Here is a 23,633-nt window from a genome sequence, read left to right on the forward strand (position 1 = left end):
TACTCTTCATTCAACACACGTCAGCACATCAAGAAGTGACTGATGTTACGGGGAAAGTGTCTGCTGCCCTCTAATAGATCAATCACAAGCACTAATTAAGTAATCCACGCGCACAAATGATTAAATCTTAAAAATCTTTAAATTATCTTCTCCTGTAAAACATGCAATTAAAGTCTGAGTGTATTTTTAGCCCTGAGTTTTGTCTGCAGGTCTCGTACAGTAAAGGCAGGCCGTATCCTGAGAGGCAAGACCCAGGGCAGAAAACGTCCCCAAACGCCCGGCTGCTGTGAAACAGGATCTTTAGAAGTGAGGATGAAGATGTTTCCTCTGGTTGAAGCTTCCTGACTGTCAGACAGAAGAGAGTCCGGCGTCTCTGCAGGGAAACAAATACTGTGTCGACACTGTGTTTGTGTCAGAGAGGTGTGAAGGATTCAGGTCTGAGTCTCCTGAGAGAAGAAGAAGAAGAAGAAGAAGAAGAAGAAGAAGAAGAAGCCTTTCAATATTGATGAGCACAGTTTCACTGATGTGGGAGGAAGATAAAGAGACGCTCAGCGACTGCAGATCAGAAAGAAGCAGCAGAGAAAACACACCTGGATCTTCACTAGATATGAAATATATAATAAACTCTCTGGTTTCATTATAACAGTCTGATAGTGTTGCACATTTGTTCTTTTAGCATCAAAGTGAAATTAAACTTTTTTGTCTCCTACAGCAGCACATCTCCTCTGTAAATCTCCATTTTTCTCCTTTTTAATAATAAAAAAACTATTAACATAATTAATAACATTAAATGTTATTAAGTGGAGCAATTAAGAACCTCATTCAGATTAATTCCTCATCAGATATAAACAGATTTCTTTTCTTCTTCCTGATGATGATTTAAACCTTCAACACGGACCTCTGCGCGCGACCTGTCTCCACCTCGCGGGCGCGCGGCCCTGCGTGTGTGTTGTCACCGCCCGCAGCTGATTATCAAACACACACACACAGACACATAATCACCGCCCGTCCCGCAGACACACACACTCATTAACCCTGAGCGCGGCAGGCCGCTTCCTGACGCGGCGCTGCGGCGCGTAAAGCGGCGGAGAGCTCGGTGTGATCCGCGGGGCTTCACCGCCGACACGCCCCCAACAGAGAGAGAGAGAGAGAGAGAGAGAGAGAGGGAGGGGAGAGAGCGGGGAGAGGGGAGGAGAGAGTGAAGAGAGAGAGAGGGAGTAACGTGGGTTTCCGCTCTTCTCTCAGCAGCACCTGTGTGACCACAGAACGAGCCGCGAACATCTTCTCTCCTCCGCTGCGGTTCGGTTCGGCTCAGTGTGGATCAGCGCGGCTGCCGGAGCGGCGGAGCTCTCTCTCTCTCCCTCTCTCTCTCCCTCTCTCTCTCTCTGTCTCTCTCTCTCTCTCTCTCGTGTCGCTGTTCACCGCGGGAGCAGTTTGGGGACCGGGAGACTCTGCCGGGGAGACCCGGAGGGAGGGCATGCCTGCGGCGGCTCGGTGCCAGCTCTGCGTCCCGGTGAGGAGCGCGGGATTATCCGGACGCTGCTGAACTTGTTGCTGTCGGAGGAAACACCGACTAGTGAGGAGAAAAAGTACCGACAACACGCCGAGGAACGGCTCTATGAACCGGATCTTATCTGACTACTGAAGCCTCGGAGTGTTTCTGCCTGTGGAGAGTTTATTCAGTTTTTCTGCTTCTCAAACACACAAACAGCTGCTGAGCTCGCACTGCTCACATGTGGATTTCTTTGTTTTGGGCTGTTTTTTTGAGGTGACTTTGCTGCAGTTTCGATTTTACGATTTCGTGCGTAAAATCTATTTTTCTTCTGGAGAGAGTCGCTTTGGTTCCATCTGTTGCCTGTTTCTCTGTGTTTCGTCTCCACATGTCCTCCCGTCGCTCCGCGGCTCCGTGAATCCTCCTCTAACGCGCTTCTGTACAGCTCCAGGACCCACCGGGCTCCTCCAGGACCTCCAGGACCGGGCTGCTCCAGGACCGGGCAGCATGGCAGCAGGAGTGGCGGCGTGGCTGCCGTTCGCCCGCGCGGCGGCCATCGGCTGGATGCCGGTGGCCAGCGCGCCCATGCCGGTTCCCCCGAAGCAGAAGCAGCGCGGGCAGGACGGGCTGATCGTGCTGAACGTGAGCGGCACAAAGTTCCAGACGTGGCGGGACACTCTGGAGCGGTACCCGGACACCCTGCTGGGCAGCTCGGAGCGGGACTTCTTCTTCCACGAGGAGACCAGCGAGTACTTCTTCGACCGCGACCCGGACATCTTCCGGCACATCCTGAACTTCTACCGCACCGGGAAGCTGCACTACGCGCGGCAGGAGTGCATCTCCGCGTACGATGAGGAGCTGGCGTTCTTCGGCATCATCCCGGAGATCATCGGGGACTGCTGCTACGAGGACTACAAAGACCGGCGACGGGAGAACCAGGAACGGATCCAGGACGACGAGGAGAGCGACCAGACCAACGACCTGGTCTCGCCGGACATGAGTTTCCGGGAGACAATGTGGCGCGCCTTTGAGAACCCGCATACCAGCACCATGGCGCTGGTCTTCTACTACGTCACTGGCTTCTTCATCGCGGTGTCGGTGCTCGCCAACGTGGTGGAGACGGTCCCGTGCGGCTCCGCGCCGAACCGCGTCAAGGAGCTGTCGTGCGGGGAGCGGTACGCGCTGGCTTTCTTCTGCCTGGACACCGCGTGCGTCATGATCTTCACGGTGGAGTACCTGCTGCGCATGCTCGCCGCGCCAAGCCGCTACAAGTTCGTGAAGAGTGTGATGAGCATCATCGACGTGGTGGCCATCATGCCGTACTACATCGGCCTCGTCATGACGGACAACGAGGACGTGAGCGGCGCCTTCGTCACTCTGCGCGTCTTCAGGGTGTTTCGGATTTTCAAATTCTCGCGGCACTCCGCGGGACTTCGCATCCTGGGCTACACGCTGAAGAGCTGCGCGTCAGAGCTCGGCTTCCTCCTCTTCTCCCTCACCATGGCCATCATCATCTTCGCCACCGTCATGTTCTACGCAGAGAAAGGATCCAGCGGCAGCAAGTTCACCAGCATCCCCGCCGCCTTCTGGTACACCATCGTCACCATGACAACACTGGGGTAGGTGATGCTGAGCGCGCGCGCGTGTATGTGTGTGTGTTGAGCTGCTTCTGAAACTCCTCAAAAGTTTGAAACATGGAAGCAAAACTTGTTCAAACTGCTGAGAAGTTCAGTTGAATGTGTGAACATCTGTGAACATCTGGAGGAGAGAAGCCCGTCTTCTGTGTTCTCGGCTTTTTAGTCTCAATATGTTTGAGATGTTTGCAGGAAGTGTTGAGCAGCGAGTGAAAGCTCTGGGTTGTTGAATGTTCTCAGTGAGGATCAGATCAGACGCAGGATTGAACCTGATGCTGTTGTCGTGACGCTTCGCTGTCCGTGGTGCTGAAACCAATCAGCTCCTCTGCTCTCATTAAACACATGAAGTTCATGTTGGAGGTTCAGCGTTTCCTCACAGTTAGAATCACCGTCTCGTTCTTCAGACTTTCATCTTCTAACAGTCACATCTGAGGCACAAACGCTCGATAAATATAATGTTGGAAGATGAGGATAAAGCTCACAAACTGTTTCCTCGCAGCGAAACAGATCGAAGTTTGTTCATTAAAATCTCTCAGCAGGTTTTATCTTTTGTTCATTTCACAACAAGCGTCTCGTTTTCTTTTCAGGTTTAACTGTAGAAGGTGTGATGACTGCTGTTTGGACGTAAACTAGTTCATGCTGTGTTCAGAACACACACACACACACTAACACACACTAACACACACTAACACACACACTAACACACACACACACACACACACACACACACTAACACACACACACACACACACACACACACACTAACACACACACACACACACACACACACTAACACACACACACACACTAACACACACACCAACACACACACTAACACACACACACACACACTAACACACACTAACACACACACTAACACACACTAACACACACACTAACACACACACACACACACTAACACACACACTAACACACACTAACACACACACTAACACACACACTAACACACACACACTAACACACACTAACACACACACTAACACACACACACACACACTAACACACACTAACACACACACACACACACACACACTAACACACACACACACTAACACACTAACACACACACACACACACTAACACACACACACACACACACACACTAACACACACACACACACAGACACACTAACACACACTAACACACACAGACACACTAACACACACTAACACACACTAACACACTAACACACACTAACACACACACACACACACACACACAAACACACACACACACACACACTAACACAAACACACACACACACTAACACACACACACACACACACACTAACACAAACAGACACACACACACACACACACACTCTTGTTCTCGGTTAAGTGATTATTTTTAATGACGTCGTCGTGAAGCAGAGAAAATGTTGCTGTTGTCAGAGTTTGTTTCATGTAGAAACAAACGTTTTAACGACACTCAGAGAACCAAACAGTCAGAGGAAGAAGAAGAAGAAGAAGAAGAAGAAGAAGAAGAAGAGGAAGAAGAAGAAGAAGAGGCTGGTCAGGTGAAGTAGTGAGGTTTTCATATCGTCATATTGAGTCTTTTCCCTGAACTCTGACTGACAGGCAGGAAGACGACTGGAAGCAACTGAGATGAAAACTGAACCTTTCATCTCTGATCAGACACAATATAATAATAATAATAATAATAATAATAATAATAATAATAATAATAATATAATGGAAACAGATTTTACTGACGATTATTTTCATTATCGACGAATCTGCTGATTATTTTCTCCATTAATTGTTTTGTCTATAAAATGTCAGAAAAAAGTGAAAATTGCCTCAAAATATTCCTTTTATTATCATATATGACAAACAAAACCATCAATTTGTCACATTTGAGAAGCTGGAAACAGTGAAACTTTGGCTTTTTTGCTTTAAAAATTACTAAAATTATTTATTTTTTGACAATCTACTAATGAATGAATGAATGAGTGAATGAATGAATGAGTGAGTGAGTGAATGAGTGAGTGAGTGAGTGAATGAATGAGTGAGTGAATGAATGAATGAATGAATGAATGAATGAATGAGTGAATGAATGAATGGTTTCAGCTCTACACTGTCAGGTTTGTACAGTAACTCTGGTGGACAGTATTAAATCTGAATAGTTCTCTGATACTTCAATTATCTTCTTTTGTCCAACAAAACATTCAGTTGATGAAACATTTCAGGAGCTGCAACCAGCAATGATTTGATTTGTTGATTAATTATCTGGTGATTGATTGTTTCAGTGATGATCAGCCTGCAGGTTGGTTCGCATCAACCTGTTGGAATAAGAACGTGACGTCAACCAGTCAGTGACATATCGCTACGCTACGTTAATAAAATGTTTTATGATGTGACAGCGCCGTGGTGACGTCTGGTTCGGTTCAGACAACAACTCCTCCCAAGAAGTGAAAAATCATCTGAACTGCTTCACTTCCTCAGGTCATAAAGTCAAAGGTGACAGCTAACAGGCATAGCAGCTTCCAGCTAACAGGTGCAGCAGCTTCCAACTAACAGGCGAGGCAGCTTCCAGCTAACAGGTGCAGCAGCTTCCAGCTAACAGGCGAGGCAGCTTCCAGCTAACACATGCAGCAGCTTCCCACTAACAGGCGAGGCAGCTTCCAGCTAACAGGTGCAGCAGCTTCCAGCTAACACATGCAGCAGCTTCCCACTAACAGGCGAGGCAGCTTCCAGCTAACAGGTGCAGCAGCTTCCCGCTAACAGGCGTAGCAGCTTCCCGCTAACAGGCGTAGCAGCTTCCCGCTAACAGGCGTAGCAGCTTCCCGCTAACAGGCGAAGCAGTTTCCCGCTAACAGGTGAAGCAGCTTCCCGCTAACAGGCGTAGCAGCTTCCCGCTAACAGGTGAAGCAGCTTCCCGCTAACAGGTGAAGCAGTTTCCCGCTAACAGGCGTAGCAGCTTCCCGCTAACAGGCGTAGCAGCTTCCCGCTAACAGGCGAAGCAGTTTCCCGCTAACAGGCGAAGCAGCTTCCCGCTAACAGGCATAGCAGCTTCCCGCTAACAGGCGAAGCAGCTTCCCGCTAACAGGCGAAGCAGCTTCCCGCTAACAGGCGTAGCAGCTTCCCGCTAACAGGCGAAGCAGCTTCCCGCTAACAGGCGAAGCAGCTTCCCGCTAACAGGCGTAGCAGCTTCCCGCTAACAGGTGAAGCAGCTTCCTGTTAACCTGTAACCACGTCAGACTGACTTCCTGTCTGGTTTCATCCATGAAGACTCTGTTTCCTCCTGCTCAGTGTCAGGAGACTGAACTCTCTTCTTCTTCTTCTTCTTCTTCTTCTTCTTTGTGACGAGTCAGCCAGTCGCAGTTTCTACTTTCAGGAACAGAAATGAAATAATGGTGTGAGTGTCGCGGCTCATTGATCCGGAGCTGCCGTGAATATCAATGACAGAGAGATAAATACGCTGCTCGACAGCTGCAGCACACACACACACACACACACACACACACACACACACACACACACACACACACACACACACATTCATTCAGCTGCAGGAAAAAGACTCCTTTTACTTACAGAAACACACCAGAAACCCAGACTGAGCTGCTGCTTCTTCTCCTTCCTCTTCTTCTTCTTCTTCTCCTTCTCCATCTCCCTCTTCTTCTCCTTCCTCTTCTTCTTCTTCTTCTCCTTCTCCTTCTCCTTCTCCATCTCCCTCTTCTTCTTCTTCTTCTTCTTCTTCTTCTTCTCCTTCCTCAATATGCAATATGATCACATGACCTTGTGTTTCTGGCGTTCCAGCCGTGTGTGTTTGTAGGTGTTCAGGTTGTTTAATCAGGTTTAATCAGGTTTCATTCTGATCGTGGACTCACATACGTTGAGGCACATCTCTGTTTTATCTCTGAGACACAACCTGTTGAAGATGAAAATAACTTTTAATACGACTTTCCTGCTGCTGCAGACGTGATTCAGCTCATTAAGACTCAACTTCATGATACATGTGGAGGCACAATAAGCATAGAGATTATTAATCCTTCCTTCTAACTTCCAGCTGATTGGATGTGTTTGGTTCCCTCAGAAGGGCGGAACACAGTCAATTGATCAATAGATCACTAGATCAATAGACCAATAGATCAATAGATCAATAGATCTCTAACAAACATGTTGAACATCTTTCCTTCATAAAACATTTACAAAGCTGATTTAAAGTATTTTACATCCTGAATTGTTCACACAGCCGGATTAACCCCATAATAAACATGGCAGCACTCTACAGCTGAAACCATCAATCACTTTGATAACTGATCGATCAGTTTGATCACTGATCGATCAGTTTGATCACTGATCGATCGTTGAGCGTCTCTCTGGCAGCAGCTTTTCCAGTTTTCTATGAACTCAACATCTTTGTTGTCGTCTGGGTTTGGATGTGATGTCACAGCTGTGGGTGGAGCCACCGCTGCTGAGGATCATGGGTAGTGTAGTTTTAAGAGTCGACATGTTTCTGCTTTTAAACAAATCAATTATATAATTACATTATTGTGCATTTTATGCTTCTTACAGCGACGGCAGAGATTTAATAACAATATATAAACATGACGATACATGACCGAACCATCAGACAATAATAATCTGACCTGTAATAATAATAATAATAATAATAATAATAATAATAATAATAATGATCAGTGTGTGACGTGGTCTCAGGATCAGGTTCTGAGGTGTCGTCGTGTCGTTTCTACTGCAGAAACGTTAAACAGCAGTTTTATTTCTCTCTGCGGACGAACCGACAATAAAAGACAATAAAGGCGTCTGATTGATGATCTCGCAGCTTTTTTTTATGATGTTTTGGTCCAAACACAGAAATGTGAATCCCATTAAGACCATCATCACTTCAGCTCAGAGAACTGGAGACACATTTACTGCTGATCAGCTGATTCTCTACAGGAAGAATAAACTAACATCACGTCTATGTTCACATGTTCACATCCATCAGTCCGACATTTATAACAACTACGAGTGTTTATTATAACGTCTCTTATGAAAACAGATACATTAATAAACACTTATATCTGCTGACGACGTCATTATAATGAGTTATAAACCATTTAATAACTGTTTATTAATGTTAAACAGCAGCATGTAAAGTGTCTCAGTTTGATAATGAAGGACAGAAAGAGTCGTATGATTATAAATATAATATATATATATATAATATATATATGTCCACAATAACATCAATAAAATTACATTAAATACATTTTCTGATAAAAGTGTTTCTGTATGATAATCTGATATATGACGATACATTTAGATTCATATGTATTATATGTATTATTTATTCAAACAGATGGAATAATAAACATGAGAGAAACAAACAGATGATGATGAAGCTGCTTTATTCAACCAAAAATATTCAGTTTATCATCATAAACATCTGAGAGGCGAAACCGTCAATAATATACAGAATATATATCAATAATATTTGACTAATAACTAACAAGTGGATGAAAACTTCCAGCAATGTAATTAGTTATTTACCATCTAATGTGAACATATTGGATCTAATATATTATATATATATTAGTTACATTTATGTTTATTATTAATCATCTGACTGAAAGAGAGAAAATATTCTTCACGAGATTTTGAAACGAGTCCGAGTGAGACGTCCTGCTGCAGGTGAGCAAACACAAAGAGGCTGAGGCCAAAGGTAAAAGGGGTTTCCATGGCGACGGCTGGGACCCGGCTTAGCGGATTGGCTCCGAGCTCGTTAAGTCTGATGACAGACGATGTTAAACAAGTGTTTCTGGTTCATTCAAAACAAAGAAGCTGAAAAAAGACTTAAGCACATGTTCAATAATCAACTTTATTTAAAACACAAAGTCTTCATCAGCTTCTTCGTCTGTTTCTCATCAACGAGACGAGAAATGAAGTCGATGTTTGACGTGATGAAGATGAAACGTTTCACGACTCTTTTCATGACGACTGATGAAGATTGAAACTAGTTTTGGCTGCTGGTGTTGTGATGTCATGTTAGACCAGGAGGCTTTAAGACTTCCAGGAATCCATGATGAGGTCCTGGAAGTCCTGGAGAATCATTCCAGGAATCCTTGAGAGGATTTCAGGCACCGAAAATGTTTTAGTGAGGTTCAGTTCAGCTGGTTTACTGCGTCTGTGTTTACATCATGTTCATGTACAGATACACAGATACAATTATACACACACACACACACACTCACACACACACACACACACACACACAGGGGGATCATATGGAGGGTGAGTCAGAGTCTGGAGGAAATCACTTCCTGTTCTTTAATAAACAACAACAACAGACCTGCATATATGTGTGTGTGTGTGTGTGTGTGTGTGTGTGTGTGTGTGTGTGTGTGTGTTTGACAGAAACCAGAAGGCTTTAACACAAACACACAGATGAGTCCGGCACTGTGGCCTCTCGTCTGTTTTTACTCTCCTCAGTCAAATCCTGAGTGATCAGTGATCAATAATCAGAGATGTTTGGGAGATCAATTCTCACTTTGGGGATAATCTGATGTTTCCTTTAGCGCCACCATGAGGTTTTATACTGGGCAGAAAGTGTTTCTGCTGTTTCTTTCTTATCGTATCCGATAAACGATGTGAACATGTTCAGATCTTCGTCCTGCAGGCTGAGCGGCGACATGCAGAGTCCAGCTGAGTCTCAGTTAAAGCTTCAAACATCAACGTCCTGATCACAGCTCCAGATGCAGAGTTTCCTCCAAGAAAACTTTCCTCCACTGATGCAACGACCCAGTCGCCAGAATCTACAAACGTAGCATATTAACATGTCTACCCGTTGAATGATGATGTTTTATGGTGTGACGTCACTGTGGTTCAGGTTTAGACACAAAGACCACTTGGTTAGAGTTAGGGGGAAAGATCATGGTTTGGGTTAAAATTAAATAAAAACAGCTGACGTCTCGCTAAAAACAGGAAGTGGACACTGGTGTCGAGGTGTTCTCTGCTGGTTTCCAGCTTACTAACCGTCCACCGAGTCCTCCTGATAGGAAAGATCAGCTCATATAGATCACATGTGAACTTCGTCACTTTGGAAATGTTGATATGATTCGTATTTCACGTGTTGAAACGTTTCTGTGGTTTGCAGAACGTTTTATTCTGGCGAGCAGGCTGGATGCAAACACGCAGCAGATACGTTTGTTGTCTATTATTCTGTTATTTTTTACTGAATGAGGAAACGATGTCGTCCTCACAAACAGTAAACAGAGAAGTGAAAGACTTGATGACTGTTTCTGTAAAAAGCTGCAGGCTGTGAAACCGGAGCGTTGACCTGCTCACCTGGATCAGGTGTTTCACTGCAACATGTGACTCCTGCATCACGTGTGCAGCGACACACCTGATCACGGGTCAGCTGATCGGCTCACGTTGTTTCACCGTCGATGTGACGGGAGGTCAAAATCTCTTTCATCGTTTTTGACTTAAAAAGTTAAAATTAGTGTCTTATAATTTTGACGTTCTCGGTTCAAATATCTTTTAAAATCTCATAACTTGCTTTGAAAAGTGAAAACTGTGTCTCCATGTTGTATAATTTTAATTATAATGAAGTATATAAATATTGAGTATATTAAGTTTAAATTGTGTCTTTGTGTCTCATATTCTTTGACTTCATTAACATGTAAACGTGTCGTCATTTGCACTTTGTTTTTCATATAATCACAGTTTAAACTTTGAAAGTGAACATTTTTGTCAAAGTATTTCATTTTTTACATAAAAGGTAAAAGCAGCATTTTTGCTGGCTGATATTATAATGTTATAATAATAATAACAACAATAATAATAGTAAGTATTTTATTGTCTCAGGATTTCATCATTTTAACAATTATTTTTGGCATTTTTGAGACACTGACAGAAACAGAGAGACACAATATCATAATATATTATAGTATATAATATTATATAATATTATAATATATCATAGTATATTATAGTATATTATAGCACCCGCAGTATAAACAGTGTATTCTAGTGTGTATAATATACACTATAATATATTGTACACACTAGTATATATATATATATATATATATATATATATATATATATATATATATATATTATAGTATATTACAGTATAAACTGCATTTTACAGTATTTTCAGTATATTACAGTAAATTGTAGTACATATAATATACTGTAATATACTAGTACATGCAGTAGTATACTACAGTATACTGTATGTACTATAATTCACTGTAATATACCTAACATACGGTACATAATGTAATATACTGAACATACGGTACATAATGTAACATAGTGTAATATACTACAGTACATACAGTATACTGTATGTACTGTAGTATATTACAGTAGTAGTTGAAGTATAAAGGCTCCTGTGTGTTTCTGCTCTCCTGCAGTCAGTAAAAAGGAAATAAAAAGCTTCAGTAGCAGCTGCTCTTGTATTTTTAGCCTCATTCAGACCATGGCGCCTCTTCATCTGCAGATAAACATCACACACACACACACATGAGCACACACACACGAGCACACACACACGAGCACACACACACACACACACATGAGCACACACACACACACGAGCACACACATACACACACACACATGAGCACACAAACACACACACACACATGAGCACACACACACACACACAAACACACACAGATGATAACTACATCCGCTGCTGGCCGTATGGTAAACACAATCGACTCTCTGCAGCCTGAAAACAGAGTCACACATCATCATCATCTTCTTCTTCTTCATCTTCATCACTTGCTGCTGCACGAAATGAAAAATGTAATCACAGTTTTTATTGAAATAGAAACAGACACATTGGACAGAGCAGCAGTCTTCATGTTAACAAGATCATAATTTAAATATATTTTACCACCATATTTGACTTTTCATATTTCAAAAGAAGCTGTCAGTTTTATTATTTATCACTTTATGATGTTTCTACCTCTAATATTTCATAATGAAATATTTTTAAGAGAGTAGTTTGAATGGAGTCTTTTTATCTTCCTCAAACATGGAGTCACAAGCTTTAATCTACAAAACAAACATTCATCTGATTTAATGCACTAATTGTCAAGTCAGTGTTATTTATATAGCAGCAGTCATCTCAGGGCACCTTTCACAAAGAGCCGGTCTCAACCGTACTCTTCAATTTAGAGACCCAACGTTCTCCAATGAGCGACAGCAGCAAGGAAAAACTCCCCTTTAACGGGAAGAAATGTCCAAAAGTATGTTGACAGCCCTGGTGTGGTTTGGGTCTGCTTTGTTCTAGCGAAGGTAAATATTAATCAATTAAAAGACATGATTCTAAAAAAGTGGAGTTTCAGACAGGAAATGTAATGCTGCTGTTCTGTCTTCAGCGGCCCCTAGTCGGTCCCTGGTCGGTCCTGTGTTTCTTTTTTAAAATTTGCATTTCATTGTTTAGCAACAGTAACTAACGCTAGCTATCACATGAAGACAGTAAACAACAGTAACAAACACTAGCTAACACACGAACACGAACGCTAGCTAACACAAGAAGACAGTAAACAAAATAACTTCCAATGAGACTAGTAGCTCATTGAAGTTACTTTTGTGTACTGTCTTCATGTTAGTTATGTTCATGTTAGTTACTTTTGCTGTTGCTACTTTTCCCATTCCCAAACAATGAAATACTGATCAGTGGATGTATTCTTGTGCCGCAAATATGACTCACCTAACTCAGTTTGAAGGAAGTAATATCACCATTAAAATTAAAAACTTATTTGAGGTCCTTGACTTCGGCGACTCGCAAGACTCCAGCTCCTGAGTCATATTATTATATTATTAAAAGGCACAATATCCTCATCACTGACAGAGTGGTTTGATTGTTATTTGATATAAATATTCTCAGTTATGATGAATAATATTCATATTTCACACTGTATGTTTGTTTTTAATTTCCTCTGTTTTTCAGTCTGCTGACCTTGTTTGTCTTCCCTCCTGATTTATTTAAACCTTCAACCTCATCATCCATCAGTGTTAACAGGTCATTATATCACCTGACAGCTCTGTGTGTGTGTGTGTGTGTGTGTTATATAATACATTTGTCCCTGAGGGTAATTACAGCAGGTGTGGAGCTGAGAGGAGAAACTCACCTTGTTTGTGCTACGTAACACCAGGATACAGTGACACACACACACACACACACACACACACACACACACACACACACACACACACACCTGACTGACTGTTGGTTCCTGTCAGCTGTTGAACACCTGTCGACCAGTTTCTGTTTCGGAAAAAATAACAAAACAGAAAACGCAGCGTTTTATCAGCTGATCTGAAACAAACAGAAGAAGAAGAAGAAGTGACTGGTTAAAGTGGGCAGAGACAAACACAGCGTGTCCCAGTGAGACATTCTGTGTTGTCACTGGAAGAACTGGTTAGAACTGGGTATTAAGGAGGTTCTAGAGATGTTTAGGTGGTTTTGTATTGTTTGTGTTGCTGTTGTGTGCAAATAGGTGTTAATGCGTTCTAGTGGTCACTGAGGAGTCTGTAATGGTTGTTCATGAGGTTCTAGTGGTCATTAAAGAGGTTCTTATAGTCACTTAAGGTTTGTTGTCATTGACGATGTTCTTGGGGTCCCTTGGTGATTCTAATGGTAATTTAAGGAGGTTGTAGGCAGCTCTAGTGGTCATTAAAGAGGTTCCAGAGGTCATGTTAGTGGTTCTAAATGACCAGTGGTCCTGTAAATGGTTCTTTTGTTTTTTTAAGAGGGTGTACTGGTTCTGTAAGTGGTTTTAGTGGTCCTTTAGAGGGTTGTGTTGTCTTGAAAAGGTCCTTGATGTCACTTAGGTGGTTCTCGTGGTAATTTAAGGTGGTTCTAGAGGTTCTAAAGAGATTTTGTGTCATTGAGTAAGTTTATTATTTTGAAAGTGCACTGACACACAACACTCAAACTAACTTACCTTCTTCTCTGGGTCCTGTAGTTTGTTCTAATGGTTTTTAGGAGGGTCTCGCTGGCCTTGAGGGGATTCTGTCAGGTCTTTATCAGTGGCTATGTAAGTTTTTGGATCCACATGTTAGACAGCGTTCTCCACCACCATCACCATATAAAGAAATATGTTTTGGAGAAAGACTTTTACAGATCCCCACACTTATAGAACCTGCGGAGACTCTGTCATCTGTCTCATATCTGTTAGTGTTTCTGTCTGTATACAGACTCAGACACACTGCAGGATGAGTCTCTGCTTCAGCAGCTGGATCAGCGTGCGGAGCTGCGTTTGGCTGCAGCCCAGAGTTCACTGAGTGAATCCAGGAGGGAACCCTGACACAAACACACCATAAACCCTCTGAGTGTGTTTCACTGTTTAATCGCTGCATTTGTTCTGTTTTCACATTCGTACCTGCTGATGATTCATGTGAGTGGCTGCAGAGGAGGAACAGATTCCTCAGAGTGATGAAGACTCAATAACACACACGTCTCTACTCGTCCTGCAGGGCGACGGCTCAGCGGTCGTCTGTCTGTGACAATATGAGGATGTTGCTGCTTTTCTGGAGAGTTGATGTGAGCCGACGCTGGAAAACAGAACACTGATACTCTGATGAGCATGAAGACATCACTGGAGTACAGGATAAAGTTGTATTCAAATTCAAATCTAATATCCTTGTTTATGCGATATTTATGTTCTCAGTGGCCTTGAACAAACACCATTTCCTGTTTTATTTATTTGGATCCACTATCAGGGTGGCAACTACTCTTCCTAAACATGACATCATCATGTCAAACACTAGTGTGATGAATCAACACCAATAAAACTAATAATAATAACAATAATAACAAGCAGCTGCAACATAACTTCAATAAGACAGTAAAGACATTTTATACAGCTCAGCGTTTACAGTGAGTTCATCTGCTTCTTATTTCAAACAGTCACATGTTCTGCAGCAGAAATAATCTAAATGTCTGCTGCTTTATGAGACGAACAGGAAGCAGCAGCTGGTTTTATATGTTTTACTTGTTAAATGTGTGAAGTCTGATGGAACCATGCATTCAGTCCTTGCATTTGTTTTTTGAGACAGGAAGTGAAAAACAACCTTATGATGCATGCTGGGTATTAAAGTTACAGCTGAGCGGTCGAGAATATGGAAAATAAGATTCAGCTTTTCACAGGAAACAGGAAGCAACAACACGTAGAGCTGCGACCGATGATTATTTTCATCATCGATTCATCTGTCGATTATTTTCTGCAATAATCAATTAGTTGTTTGGGCCATAAAATGTGGATCAGTGTTTCCCAAAGACAACGTCATCAAATGTCCTCAACTCAAAGATCTTCAGTTTACTGTCAGAGAGACCAAAGAAACCAGAAAATATTCACATTTAAGAAGCTGAAATCACAGAATTTAGACTTCTTTTTCCTAAAAAAAAATGACTCAAAACAGTGAATCAATAAACTAAATAGTTGCCGATTAATATTCTATTAATTGACTCATCGATTAATCAACTAATCTCCAGAGTGAGATGATCAGCAGCTGCTACAAACTAGTCAGAGCTGGAGGTCAGATCTTTAAGATTTAATGATGAACCAAACACATAAAACATAAGAAAAGACATTATAATGTAAATATATTAGATAATTACAGGTATGATACATTATAAAACATCTTATTTGAGACCTCCGTGATGTGAAATATGTTTCCACAGCAGCAGCAGGAGTACAGAGAGTCTCTGTGATGGATCCGAACCAGCGATCCTCGGCTCAACGTCCTGCTTGTTGCCGTAGAAACAAACAGTGGATGTCCGTCCTGCAGCACATTAAACAGATGGATGCATCGCAGCAGAGCGATCAATATAAAACCTGCAGAAACAAAACAGCAGCAGGAATATAAACTCTGCTGACAGCGTCTGCGTTCACGTCGTCATGAGAAAAAACGATCAGCTTCGTATCTACAATGTGAGATTGATCACTGAGAGCGGGTATCGATCCCGCGGAAACACAGAAAACTAAAGGAATTATAGAGGAAATCTGTGGTTTGTTGTTGATATTTATTCATAACTGATTCATCTTCTCTCCTTTCAAACAAACTTCAACACATGACATGTTGAACTCAGGAGAAAATATATTGAGAAAACATCAGTTTATCAGGAAGGAAAAGTTCCTGCACAGCTGAATAACCTGGTGTTTAGAACATCATTTTCTGTGTGAAAATACCAGTCAAACAATGATGCCAGATGTTATAAATACTGTGAATTCTCTTCAGTGAGGTCAGAGTCTGGTCAGTCTTACTGAGCTGTGGACATTCACACAGTTTTCACCACAGTGGAAACAAGTCTGACTGGAATAAACTCACTATTATAAACTGAAGAATCAAACTTAAATAGTCAAGACAAGTTAAATTGTTTACAATAAAAACAAAGGAGAAGAAGATGTTTCTATCTGGCTTCCTGCAGTTAAGGTCTGTCTAAGTCACTAGATTTGTCGCTAGGCACTTTTTTGGAAAGAATGTGATTAAAGGACCAGTTCCCAGTGTTCCCAGTGTTTCTAGTGTGTTAAAGCAGCAGTCAGGCGTCTGTAATCATTCCTCCTGTTCATACTGGATATTAAAAGATCCTTCAAATGTGTTTTCAATGCATTAAAAAGTCTGAAAAGTCTGTGTGAAGCTTCTATTCAGCTTCAGCAGTCTGAGTTAGTCATATCAAGTGGATATCTGACACATTTACAGTCTTTTTAGCATCAAATTCCCTCTTTGTGTTTCCTCGGACAGTGTTTCCCTGTTGAGCTGCAGGTGGAAGTATAGTAACAAAAAGAGGAACTTTGGCACTAAAAAGACTGTAACGTTGAAAGATATCTACTTGATTTGACTCATTTGGACGCTGAAGCTTCATATTAGCTTCAGACTGTGGATTTTGTCCTCCATCACTTCCATTGTAAGGTCATTATGAAGGGATCTTCTAATGGTCAGTATGAACAGGAGGAATGATTACAGCAAGATAAACAGCTTTAATGTTCATTTGGACTCCTGACTGTTGTTTTAAGACTCACTGGAAAAACTGTGAACTGGATCTTTAAAAGTTGCCAAATCCTGTGAGAAAGTCTGTAAGTTGGCAACACGTCTTCAGCATCTTCATCCTCTGACTGTTGTTGTTTGTTGTCGGACACTGAGGGAGATTATCTGATGCTATCAGGGAGGAAAGAGTTTCCTCTCCTTCTCATCAGGCGTGTAGCACTGACATTCACCTTGGAGAGAACATTATCATGGCGATAAAGACACGACTTGATCTGCAGTCCCCCCCCCCCTCCCCCCTCGCCCCCCCCACTCGCCCAGCGGCAGGGTACGGTGACCGCCAAACAGCAGCAGTGAGTTAAAGCTCTCTGTGGAAACACTGCAGGTGAGAGTTGAAGGATTGAGGGGAGTTTTAGAGCGTAAGCGTGTGATTGGACGACACGGTCACATGATAAAAAGATGAAGGATAAAGTGTATCAGGAGGATCAGGCCTTCCTGAGCTTCATCTTCCTTCCCAGCGTCGAGTCAAATCCCCGACCAATCAGAGCTTTGAAGTGCAGAGATTAAAGGATGTGAGTGATCCTGGCAGGTAGGACTCACCTTCCTCAGCGTTTTAACTTCATCGCCTCCAACCAGCAGCAAAACTGGAAGCAACTTAAAGATACCGTGAAGTGTTGTTGTCACGTCTTTACTGCGATGTGTTCGTCAGTTATGGAGAAACAGTCATGTGATGTGGAGCAGACATATCATGTCTCATCATTAACCAACCAGCTCACACAGATAACGTTCATTATTTATTAAGTTAGAGCTGATACACCAGTAAAAATAATGTTTATTATAACAGAGATAGAAATGATATTCATCTAAAAGTCTTTGGTGAAAAGTCTTCTACTGAGATGGATCCCAGTAGAGTCCAGACTGGTGATGGAGGCAGACAGACTGGGTGGAGACTGCATGCTGGTGTAGCTACGATTGATGTGTCTGACTTGTTTCTGACTTATTGCCACATAGTTAATGTTCATTATTTATCCTTCTAGAGCGGATTTTTTAATTCAGGAGAATTGACGGTCGCCAACTCAAAAAATGAGAAGCTGGTTCCACCGCGTGTGTAATTATTACAAGTTTGACGGTAAATCTGCCACACAAGCCGATTTCTGACAGGATGAAGCAGCCGTATTAAAGATGAATGCTACAGTTTATATTAATGTATATTTGTGTGAGTCAGCAGTTTCCCAGACTTCATGCAGAAAGAAACAAAATCCATCATCAACACTTTCTGTTCCCCAGTGACAAATATTATGTGGTCAAATGATACAATAAAATCTATTTTTATTCCTGGACGAAGACTGAATCTGTGTGTGTGTGTGTGTGTGTGTGTGTGTGTGTGTGTGTGTCTGCAGGATGTTTTTCTGGGCGATGCGTTCGCTGAGTTTCTGCAGGTCTGCAGGACTGAAGCTGCTTCCTGTCACACAGTGAAGTATCTGCTGTATATTTATGTGGAAGCTGAAGCGCTCTGGCGGCAGCAGCTCTGGGCTTTAGTTTTATTTTTCTCCATCTTTGTCAGATTTTTCTTGGCCGTTGTCACTGTGAGCTCACAGACGGTCGAGTCAGCAGATTAAAACGTCAACAGATGATGATGAAGAAGAAGAAGAGAACAATATGTCTTTCTGGGTCTATCTGAGTGTAACAATTGCAGCTGAGAGCAGAGATCAGTCCGGTAGTCCTGGTTGGTCCTGGTTAGTCTTCTTCAGCCTCAGAGGACTAACCAAGATCAACCAGGACCGACCAGGACTAATCAGGACTAACCATGACCAACCAGGGCTGACCAGCACCAACCAGGACTAACCAGGACTAACCAAGATCAACCAGGGCTGACCAGCACCAACCAGGACTAATCAGGACTAACCATGACCAACCAGGGCTGACCAGCACCAACCAGGACTAATCAGGACTAACCATGACCAACCAGGGCTGACCAGCACCAACCAGGACTAATCAGGACTAACCATGACCAACCAGGGCTGACCAGCACCAACCAGGACTAATCAGGACTAACCATGACCAACCAGGGCTGACCAGCACCAACCAGGACTAATCAGGACTAACCATGACCAACCAGGGCTGACCAGCACCAACCAGGACTAATCAGGACTAACCATGACCAACCAGGGCTGACCAGCACCAACCAGGACTAATCAGGACCAACCATGACCAACCAGGGCTGACCAGCACCAACCAGGACTAATCAGGACTAACCATGACCAACCAGGGCTGACCAGCACCAACCAGGACTAACCAAGATCAACCAGGACTGACCAGGACCGACCAGGACTAATCAGGACTAATCAGGACCGCCCAGGACTAATCAGGACCAATCAGGACTAACCATGACCAACCAGGACTAACCAGAATTATTATTAAGTTATTGCTGACTTGTTGACTAGTTGTTGACTAGTTTTTGACTAGTTGCTGACTAGTTGACTAGTTGTTGACTAGTTGACTAGTTGTTGACTAATTGCTGACTTGTTGACTAGTTGACTAGTTGCTGACTAGTAGTTGACTAGTTGCTGACTAGTTGACTAGTTGTTGACTAGTTGCTGCCTTGTTGACTAGTTACTGACTAGTTGCTGACTTGTTGATTAGTTGCTGACTAGTTGACTAGTTGTTGACTAGTTGCTGCCTTGTTGACTAGTTACTGACTAGTTGCTGACTTGTTGACTAGTTGCTGACTAGTTGACTAGTTGTTGACTAGTTGCTGCCTTGTTGACTAGTTGTTGACTAGTTGCTGCCTTGTTGACTAGTTACTGACTAGTTGCTGACTTGTTGATTAGTTGCTGACTAGTTGACTAGTTGCTGACTAGTTGACTAGTTGTTGACTAGTTGCTGCCTTGTTGACTAGTTGTTGACTAGTTGCTGCCTTGTTGACTAGTTACTGACTAGTCGCTGACTTGTTGACTAGTTGCTGACTAGTTGACTAGCTGTTGACTAGTTGACTAGTTGCTGTCTAGTAGTTGACTAGTTGTTGACTAGTTACTGACTAGTTGCTGACTTGTTGACTACTTGTTGACTAGTTACTGACTAGTCGCTGACTTGTTGACTAGTTGCTGACTAGTTGACTAGCTGTTGACTAGTTGACTAGTTGCTGACTAGTAGTTGACTAGTTGCTGACTAGTTGCTGACTAGTTACTGACTAGTTGTTGACTAGTTGTTGACTAGTTGCTGACTAGTTGCTGACTAGTAGTTGACTAGTTGCTGTATTGCTGTGTGTTGTTGAGTTTATTTGAACGAACCCATGAAAGGAGGAGAACACGTGTCGTGTGTTAAACATGTTATAGTGACCGCAGGGCTGTTCGGCGTGTACAGTTAGACCCGTCTCCGTGGCAACATCCCGTAGACCTGTGAGTTTGGCTCAGACCTCACATTCCTCATTTAGGCTGTCAGCAGGTTGTGTTGCTGTTGGTTATGTGAACACGTGTCACATGTTCCGTGTGGTGCAGCGTGTTGTCACCGTTAGCGTGTGTGTTTGCACAGAGCAGCAGAGCGTGAATTGTACATACCTCGCCCTGCTGTATCACCACGGCGACCAGATGGTGCTGCTTGGAGACCATTGCCAAGGTGACCCCTGAGGTGCTGGGGTTGTCGACCCGCGAGGAACGACATTCATCACACACACACACACACACACACACACAGTACATATATTTATTTACTGCTATACTTGTGAATTTTAAACACATGACCTGCTGTAAAGTCGTTCACCTGGACGGTCGGAGCTGACATGTTTGATCCTCTGATGCAGGAAGTAAGTAAGTAAAATTCACAGTGACATTAGTCACAAAGTGCTTCACATGAGCATGATGCAACATACAAAAAAAGGAAGAAATCATAACAGATGAGGTGACCTCCCAAGTCGCATGATTAAAATTGCAAAACTAAAAAAAACACAATCTGCAATAAAAAATACACAATAGAAACATAAAATGCTGACTTGTTGTTTACAAGTAATCAGGTAATGAGACATTTGAACTGAATCCTACAGACGGGTGACAAATGAAGGTAAAACCTGGTCCAGGTCTGGACCCCTACAGTGAGGGAGTCTGGGGGATCTGTTATGCTGGCATGGTTTGGGTCCACTTGTCCCCTTAGAGGGAAGGGTCACCGCTAATCAATACAAAGTAGTTGTGAGTGATCAGCTTTATCCTGTGATGACCTTCACAGTCACCTGATCTCAACCCAGCCGACGTGTTAGACAGCGCTCTGCATCATCATCATCACAACACCACATGAGGAAGATCTTTATAAACAATGATGTTCAGAGACTGTAGGATCAATAACCAGACTGAGGACCGCCGTTCCACCAGATCCCCTCAGTGTAGGGGTCGAGCATTCAGACCTGGACCGGTTTTTCCTTTGTCACCCGTCTGTATCTGCAGCAGGAAGCCAGTGAAGAGGTTTAAGTATAGGGGTGATATGAGATTGTTCGGCTGACCTGGTGAGGGGTCTTGCAGCAGGATTCTGGATGGTCTGCAGACGGTCGAGGGCGGAGATACTAAGAGAGGAGAATAGTTGACATCTGTAGATCTGGTCACCTGCCTAACACGGGTGTTGAACGATGAGAATTGATCAGATGTTACCCTAAATTACGCAGGTTGGAGTGGGCAGTGGAGGAAAAAGGCCCAATACTTTTTATAATCACAGGGGCTAAAAACCAGAAGCTCTGTCTTGTCAGCACTGAGCTGTAGAAAATGTTCTGCTGTCCAGTCTTTAACAGTGTTGAGACAGTCTGGGAGCCTGAAGAACCTAAAAGACTGCAAATCTATGATAAGCAACATCAAATCTGTTGATGATCCGTCCCGAAGGCAACAAATATAAAGAGAATAACAGAGAGCCCAGAACTGAACCCTGCAGGACACCACAGTCGCTAATAGAGACGCTGAAACTTCCGTCAGTGAGATAAGATATAAATCAGTCTAATGCTGTGCCTGATATGCCCACCAATCACGTAATCTCTTTATCAGGACATAAGGGGCTACTGTGTTGAACGCAGACCTGAGGTCAAGTCGTACTGGTACAGAACAATCACCCACATCAAAGGACATTAGTCTCAGTAGAGTGCTGTTTCCATAAACCATCCTGAAGACTCTGAAGGACTGACAGTAGCTGATACAGCGGGGGCCAATAACTGGCAAAACTTTTCAAAATTGAGAAGACGGCTTTACATCCATTGGGCTAGAAGATAACTTCATTTTCCTAATTAGTCCTATCAGATCTTGTAAGCTGATATGTTGGAAAGAGTCCAGAGCAGAAGGAGATAGAGTGGAGCTACAGCCTAACCTAATAGCATTAGCTTATCAACAAAGAAGGTAAGGAACCTGTTACAAATGTAGTGGGCGGCGGTGAAACAATGTTAGTTATAGTGTCAAATAAAATCTTAGGAGTTTTTCTTGAAGAAGAAATTAAATTAGCTAAATAAGCAGTCCGGGCTTCCTTAACTAGAGCATTAAAAGAGTATCAGAGATCTTTAAGATGCACCTCTGGCTTCCCGTAGTCGCTCTGTCCTGTGATGTTTGAATGTTTGTTCACACTTGTTGCTTCGTGTGTTTCCTCTGAACCTGCAGCAGTAAATACTGGAGCTGAGTGAGAACAAAGCTGTGACACCAACATGTTCACCATCATGAAACATCAGAAACAACGAGTTTGATTCAGTAAAAGATGGAAAAACTCTCCAGATTTAGTTTTTTTGTCTTTATTTTCAGTGAATTTTTCATCTTTCAGGTTCTTTATGTCTCCGAGATGGCGAGCAGATCTCAGGCTGATTCATTAAACATGGCTGAGGTCTATATTTAGTGTTGGTTTCCACGGCGATCACATCTGGATGTTTCATTCATCATCTGAACGTGCTCATTACATTTCACACCGAGCTGAGCTGACGGGGGCGGGGGGGGGGGGGGCACTGTCGCTTTAAATGTGATTACATTTTTAAAGGATTTAAATAAATGAATAGAAAATTAACATTAATTATTGTAAACAAAATACAAAACCAAACTACAAAATACATAAAATAATATTCAAATATAGTTAAATAATGTATTAAAATAATTTAATAAAAATTAAATTACAAATAGAAAAACAAAATTAACAAAATTACAAATTGAACATAAATTTGTCACTTGAATTAATTTTAGCTATAAAAAAAATACTTAAAATTTTACAAAATTTTAAAAAATTAAGTTGAATATAAAAATGAATAAATAATATTAACACAAAATAATAATTACAACAATTACATATTTCTTAATTTCATTACATTCATCAAAAGTGTAATTAATTATTTAAAATGTAATCAAATTATTTATTTTATAAATTAAAATATATATAAATTTATGATTATTTATAACCATAAATTTATTGAACTAATTAAATTTTTTTTAAAAGGTCATTAAAACTATAAGAATTCAATTTACTTCATTATTATTATTGTTATTAAAATTTAAAAATTACCCTCAAAATCTTACAAAAATTGTTC

General features: G+C 42.2%; 1 protein-coding gene across 1 annotated transcript in view; it reads left to right on the forward strand.

Moving 5' to 3' along the window:
• Nucleotides 1–23,633, forward strand: part of LOC121891173 (potassium voltage-gated channel subfamily D member 2-like) — an 83,980-nt gene that overhangs the window by 4,500 nt on the left and 55,847 nt on the right. The window contains exon 4 of the mRNA XM_042403958.1: nt 210–3,111. Coding sequence (XP_042259892.1) covers nt 2,000–3,111 — 1,112 coding nt within the window. The 5' untranslated portion in view covers nt 210–1,999. The remainder of the gene's footprint in view (nt 1–209; nt 3,112–23,633) is intronic.

The sequence above is a fragment of the Thunnus maccoyii genome, chromosome 23 (assembly GCF_910596095.1).
Source record: "Thunnus maccoyii chromosome 23, fThuMac1.1, whole genome shotgun sequence".
NCBI classification, from domain to species: Eukaryota; Metazoa; Chordata; class Actinopteri; order Scombriformes; family Scombridae; genus Thunnus; species Thunnus maccoyii.